This window comes from Vespa mandarinia, chromosome 18 (assembly GCF_050613455.1).
Source record: "Vespa mandarinia isolate Hongniang chromosome 18, ASM5061345v1, whole genome shotgun sequence".
NCBI classification, from domain to species: Eukaryota; Metazoa; Arthropoda; class Insecta; order Hymenoptera; family Vespidae; genus Vespa; species Vespa mandarinia.
Genome location: NC_140827.1, coordinates 2925001 through 2932500, shown reverse-complemented (window position 1 = coordinate 2932500; position 7500 = coordinate 2925001). Strand labels below are relative to the sequence as shown.

General features: G+C 35.0%; 1 protein-coding gene across 1 annotated transcript in view; it reads right to left on the bottom strand.

The window, feature by feature from the left end:
- Window positions 1-3256: 3256 nt before the first annotated feature.
- LOC118445277 (uncharacterized) overlaps window positions 3257-7500 on the bottom strand; it is a 4477-nt gene continuing 233 nt past the window's right edge. The window contains exons 1-3 of the mRNA XM_085662591.1: window positions 6074-7500; window positions 3594-5869; window positions 3257-3511 (exon numbers count right to left, since the gene is read on the bottom strand). The exon at window positions 6074-7500 is cut by the window's right edge and continues 233 nt beyond it. Coding sequence (XP_085518717.1) covers window positions 3257-3511; window positions 3594-5869; window positions 6074-7500 — 3958 coding nt within the window. The remainder of the gene's footprint in view (window positions 3512-3593; window positions 5870-6073) is intronic.

The window sequence follows — 7500 nt, the reverse complement described above, 5'->3', positions numbered from 1 at the left end:
ACCGCCCCCCTCAAACCCCATTCCGATTCTTTGCTATTTACGCTCTCTTTCTTTCTCTTTTTCTCTATCTTTTGCAAATCTAGTCTATCCTGCGTCTATCTCTCTTTAACATATATTTATCTTCTCTATTTTCTAATTAAATATTCTGAGAATAATATTGATATTTTTTATTAGCTCGTTATCAGATATTATATTCGTCCGTCGTGTAACTAAATGTGAACGTCGTTTTTGTATTTTTTTTCATTTCTTTTTTCTTTCTTTTTTTTTTTTTTTTTTTTCATTTATTTTATCCTTTAATATTCGACCAAAATGTGTTTCATTACACGTTAAATATGATCTTACGTAGATCGGATTATTAATTAGTTCATAGTCTTTGCTCGAGTAAACCTGATTTCGATCTCGGTAAGAACGAAGGACCACCAAACTTCGAAGGAAAAGTCTGAAAGCTCAGTCGTTCTAACTTCAAAGGTAAATGACACGGGAAATATGTATAATCCTCATGGTAGTTCGACCTTTGAACTGGAACGACGACTTACTGCACGGCCGTCAACGTTCTAACCAGCGTCTTCTACTTTATATACATACCTCTGCTCCCTCTCTCCCTCTCTCTCTCTCTCTCTCTCTCTCTCTCTATCTCTATCTCTCTTTCTCAAAATTCTCCTCTTGTCAGTTTTATGTCAATCTCGGAATAGAGCGGAACATTGTCGCTTTGAAATTGTGCGTAACTATGACGATAGTTTGGTTGGGTCGGATTGGCAAAATTAATGAAAATTCGGGACGCGAATTTTCGTCTTCAAAGAAGAAGAAGAAGAAGAAGAAGACGAAGAAGAAGAAGAAGTAGAAGTAGAAGAAGAAGAAGAAGAAAGGGGATGAGATGAGACGCAAAAGTGGAAAGCGGATATATTCGAGACGGTGTGCGTGCATTAGATGGAAGAATAGAAACGCTCTTCTAGGCCGGCAGGGGCTCGGCTAATCGTGACAAATATTGATCCGGGATTGCCGAATTATAAACTAATGTCTCGAGGAAACTTGTGACTCTGAAATGACTTTCCTACCTCTTTCCCCCTACCTCTTCTCGATTATGATACTTAACCATCCGCTTCTATGACCTTCGACCTTCGTCGTACATTTGCTATTATATATATATATATATATATATATATATATATATATATATAGATATATAGAACAGACCGATAAAGATTTTCCTCGAAGTACAATTAAGGGTCTCCTTCTAATGTTCTCTCTCTCTCTCTCTCTCTCTCTCTCTCTCTCTCTCTCTCTCTCTCTTTGTTCAGCAATTCCTTTTTCGTTCTCTTGTTTTTCCCCTTTCACGAGTATTATTAATCAAAAAAGAAGAAAGAAAGAAAGAAAAAAGAAAAAAAAAAGAAAAGAAAAAAACACGCTATGGCATATTATTTTGCGTTTGACGAGCAATTGATTTAATTTTTAAACAACGACTATCAAAGTTTAAATAAATCGAGAAAAGGTCTGTTACACAGTAGAAAAACAACCTCCTCCCACCTCCTCTCTCTCTCTCTCTCTCTCTCTCTCGCTCTCTCTCTTTAGCCGGTAGAAAAAGGAAATTGGATGATATTTTCCTCAACGATCAAATCTTATTGCCAATTGAAAGAGGAAAAGTTCGCGCGGTACATTTACCCGAAGAAATCACCGTACGACCGGGGAGGGTGGGGATGGGGAAAGAAAAAATCTAAGAGCGAAAATGGCACATTTCTCTCTCGCCGTATCGTTGAAAACCCTCGACAATTCCAATAACGAGCTTTATCTACAGAAAGAGAGAGAGAGAGAGAGAGAGAGAGACTCCATCGCTTGGTCTAAATTCTTTTTCTTAACAAAATGATAAAAAAAAAAAAGAGAGAAGAGAAAAAAAAATTCCTCCTTGGTGTTATCGGAAGAAAAATAGGGAGGGCAGGGCGAGGGGTGGGAATGGTGGTGAGGAAAGTAAAAGGAAAAAAGAAACGACAGGAAATATTTAAAAACTAATCGAGATATAAGGAGATAAACAAGATGATAAAAGAAGAAAGCAAGGGAGAATAGATGTAAGTGTAAGTGTGTCTATACGTGTCTCTCTCTCTCTCTCTCTCTCTCTCTATATATATATATATATATATATATATATATATATATAGAAGCAATCCAATTTCGATGACCCTAGCTCATAATTTCATCTATCAGTAGCCGCAAACGGGCATATACCCTGGTCGATACTTTCGCGAGAAGAAGATTTCGTTCCTTGGATACGCCATGAGATATAATGAGAGCCCGAAAAGCGTCACAGCGGCGTCTAATGTCGAAAATTATAGCATATTGGCAATAAAATCCCAAAGCAGGGTTTGCCCCAATAGCCAGGCCGGTGTAAGCATGGTTTCTAACTCCTCCTAACCATTGGGGGTGACCAAACACCGAGATTGAGAAGAGGAGAGAAGAGATGCGACGTAGGCAAGAGCGTAAAAGAGGCAGAGATCGTGGAGGGTGATCGGGAGTAGTGGGTGGAATGGATGATGGGTGGTGAGGGGAGGGGTTGGTGGTGGTGGTGGTGGTGGTGGTGGTGGTGCGGAAGGGAGGGATTGCTAGCTTATTGTAACGAACGTTGGAACCACGTTTTGCCATTACGGATAATCTTCTCCCGGGAGAATGTCCGATATTACCGTTGATATCGCCGATCGATAATTCGACTTCTTTTTTTTTTTCTTTTTTTTTTTTTTTTTTTTTTTTTTTTTTTTTTTTTCATGTATGTACGTGGCAAATTTAATTTAAGACATATCTGGTCGATTATGAAATAAGAGAATTATATTGTGTTTGACATTTAACTGGTATGTAAAAAAAAAAAGGAGGAAAAACATTTTTCAGGAATAATATTTCACAATGGGGAAATAAAAGGATAATAAATAAATAAATAAATAAATGGGCTTGAAATCGATAAGTATTCGAACGATAATGGTAATTAAAAGAAAAGAAGAAGAAGAAAAAAAAAAACAAGAAAGAAAGGAAGGAAGAAAGAAAGAAAGAAAGAAAAAGAGAAGATAACGAAAGAACAGTCATGGAGAAAAGAGAACGAGGGAAAAATTAAAGAGAAAGAATTAAAAAGGAAAAAAGGAAATTATTGATAGCTAACGAATATCATTCATTCATGGTTTTCATACTCTTTGAGGGATGGGGAAAGGGGGGATTTGTTTTCCTCTTTCCCTTCTTTTTTTCTTTTTTCCTTTTCTTTTTTCTTTCTCTCTCATAAAACTTAAGCAGAATCATCGGATCGATCTTCAACGTCGAGTTCAATGTCCGAACATTGTGTCAAGACAGTTCTGGCATCGATTCTTCTTATTCTCATCCAACCGGACATTTTACTGTTATTACGTATCGATGATTTATAAGAGATCATGTCGGAATCATCGTCGGTATCGTCGTAATCATCGTACGTTCCTTCTTCGGAATTAACGTTAATGATCGCACCCCGTGAAAATAATTCGTTCGAGTCTACGTCACTTTCTGTCTGAAACACGTTGGGTATATATATTAATAATATCAAATGATAATATAAAAATTAATATATTAATATATTCGTACGAACGTACTCGATCGATCGTTGACGTACAATCTAATTCCTTATCATCGATAAACTTTGTATTATTGTCCGACGAGGTGGATTCCATGATGTTACTCTCATTATAGCTTGAAACTTTAGATACAGAAAAGTTCGATGTCGATGCAACTGACTTTTCGTCCGTCGATTTTCTACGAAGATAATTAGTTTTCCAATTACGATCTGTGGTACTCTTCGTAAAACCCGTACGTGTTAATTTCTTCAATGATTCGGATACTTTAAATTTGTTGCGCGTTCTAATCGAACAATTGGACGTTTCTTTTTTAATCCCATCCGATATCATCGACGTAGTTGACTCGTAACGCGATTGATCTTTAAACTTATCTATTTCCTCTTGCAATTGTTTAACCAAAAATTCATACTTCTTAATGGTGGCATCTCTGTTACTCTTGAACAAACTCATTTCACGTTCCTTACAAAGCAATTGGGTTTTAACTCGTATCAATTCATCCTTCTTATCGTCAAGATCATCGACGGTACGCTTTAATAACATACCATTATTCTCATAAATCGTCAATTGTGATTTAAGATTGTCAATTTCCTTTATCGAATTCTTTTCTAACTCTATACGTAATTCCTCGGAATTTATTAATTCCTTTCTAATCGAATTCATTTTTTCTTTTATATCAATTATTTCCATATCGAGTTCCTTGATTCTTTCTTTATTCGTCGCATTGATATGGAAAATATTAGTGAAATCCTTTCTCAGGCACGTTATCATCTCATCCTTCTTCTCTATCAAAGATACGAAATGTTTCAATTGCATTTCCAAACTTAATTGCATCTCCGTACGTTCCTGCAATTTATCGTAAAGTTCTTTCCTATCTTCGTTATATTTGGCAACGATAATCGTTAAATCGTTCAATTTATTTGTTAAATCGTATAATTTGTTTAAATCATTATTGGCAGTCATTAGTTTTTCATTAGCCACGTTCAAATCAATCGTTTTCGACGATAAATCTCTCTTGAGATTCGTCAATTTCGACAAATGTTCTATCCTACAATATGCCATTTGTAGATCCAATCTATGCTTCAGCCATTGCGATAGATCCTCCAAGGATTGACATTTAATGTTGGGAGATCGAAAAGATTTTCTCGTTACGAGTTCACTTTCTTCATTTTCTTCATTAATTTCTTTCATTAACAACGATCCATCGTTCGATTCATCATTCAGCATTGATCTTTCCTTTTCGTACATTTTTACGTTCAATGATTTCGATACTTTCTCGAATTCTTTCGATTCTTCTCGTAAAATCGATATATTTACATTTTTCTTTTCATTCGTATCATTAGAAATATCCTTCTTCCAATCAACGACAGATTCTTCGATTACAATGCCAGAATCATTTTTACTACTTTCATAGCTCGATCTTAATTCATTTAAAGAAAATTCCAATAGATCTTTGTTATTCTCATTGTTATTATCGATGACGTATGTAAGATCCGTTTGAATGAAATTTTTCTTATTTGTAATAATAAAATTCTCTTTGTTTTTTTTACAATCAACGTGAGCCTGAACGATCATATCCGTTGGTTCATTATTCGTACCATCACCAAAATATAATATATCCGTGATAGATGATAATCTTTCATCGGTATTCGAATGAATTCTTTCCAATTGAGAATGATAAATTTGAGAATGATCATTATCAACAGATGATATCTCCTCCAAATAATATGGCGGCTGTGGCGTATACGTATCCTTTCTTTCACATTCCATATATCTAACAACATTTTCCAATGCCTCGATCTTTTTCAACAATACATCGTTCCTATTTACGGCATCCATACACGCAATTTCGGTCTCATTCAATTCTCTCTCACACGATTCCAATTGTAACGTTAATGCTTTTATATCAATCGTCTTTTCCGTAAGTTCCTTTCTCAATTCATTTATTTCATTTAATTCGTCATTAATCGAATCGTCCACTTCTACGTTCTGATAGATCCTCAAATCTGATTTATTTTCATCGATAAATCCATTTTTCTCATCTATAACGTTCCTCAATTTAATCGTTAAATTATCAATATCATTGTCAACAATGTTATCGCGTATATTCAATTTCGAATTGACTTCAAGTTTATCGTGATCCTTATAATCCTTTAATTCTCTTTTAATAAGTACCAATTCCGTATAATATTTTTTATTTTCGATCATGACTACATTCTCACGTTGCAAATTATTCAATTCATTTTCCAAATCTCGTATCCTTCTTCTCATAGCTCGAGTATTTTCAGCTTGTAGATCTTTAGAAATCATGAGATCATCGTCATCATCGTCATCTTCGTTATCGTCATCGTCATCGTCGTCGTTGTCGTTGTCGTTGTCGTCATCGTCATTGGTCTCGCACACGAACGAAAGTTCTTCGTCTTTTTTACGATTCTTATCGTATATACATTCCTCTGAAATATTTTTTATCTGATCATCGATGATCGAAACGATTTTCGAACCTTCCTCGTGATCATTACGACGATCTATTTCGGATTCAATGATGACGTTTTCTTGACTAACAATTGACTTATTCTCGCCGTTTATCGTACTAAATGATTTAAATTCATTCGATATTATGGATTCATTGATCCTCGAAGTATTACAATTGGATTCCTTTAGGATAAATTTTAAATTCGATTCTTTCGTATCCGGCGTTATTTGTCTTGCCAAAGACGATACCTTCAATATACTTTTAATTTCATTTATAAATATCGACGAAGTATCGATATTAACTAAAAAGGTCACGTGCTCATTGCCGGACAATGCCCTTTGAAATATCCTCGTTAATTTCGATTCACGAAATGGACCGGTCACATGATCATTCATACATTTCATCGATTCTTTTTGCTGCTTTTTTCGAATAGTTTTTAAACATCTACCAAGGACCAATAAACTTTTGTTAATATTTTTAGTCTCCTTCAATCTCTCGGGATTTAATTCATTTAATTCTTTCGATCGTCCAGAACCAGCTAAATCATAAAATGTCAATGTACTAGCTTCGGTTTCATGAGGCGCATATTCCTTTTGATACTTCAACAATCCTATTGTAAATATCGTATGAGATCTCGAACATTTAGGATTTAACGTAGTAAACGTTGTACTCATTCTCGATTGGCCGGCAATTAAAATTTGACATGCCTCAAATGGCGTAGTTACATAGATCGTCGTTAATCCTTTAACGTATGTTGTACCATTCTTATCGCTTATCAATTTCAATGGATGATTTTTAAATGACGACGACGACGACGACGATGATGACGATGATTCCTTGAAATCGAGAAGATCGTAAATATTGTCATTATAGATCTCAGCGAATGACAACCAAACGGCATACATAAATTCGCCATTACACTCTAAACGTTTTCTTTCCGAATTTTCCAATGATTTTCTTGCTTCCATAAATCTTTCGTTATTTATCAATGGCGATCTCAATAATTTCGTTTTCTTTTCGGACTCCTCCAATCTTTCTTTATCGTCAAGGCTTATCAACGTATTATTGGAATAAAGTTTATACCATGGCATTAGGGTACAATTAATAGATGAAAATATATACTCGATTGTACGTGGAATTAAGCCAGGTTGATCTGGTGTACCATGAAGGGTATAAGTCTTCCCAGAATTTGTCGTACCATAAGTCATTATCGTGGAATTTTGTCCATTTAAAAAATCGACGATACGTTTTTTCATAATCTCCTCGAAAAATTCCTCTTGCGATATGTCAGATCGAAATATCTTCGTGAAGTAATATCTTTTGCCAATATTACGATCGATCAAGTTATTATCATTTTTAACATTGGCCAAATGAAATCTTGAATTATTTCGATTTACGTTAGCCTTGAATCTCGTTAACAGTGTCGTAGAATTTAATATCTCGTAATAATTTTCA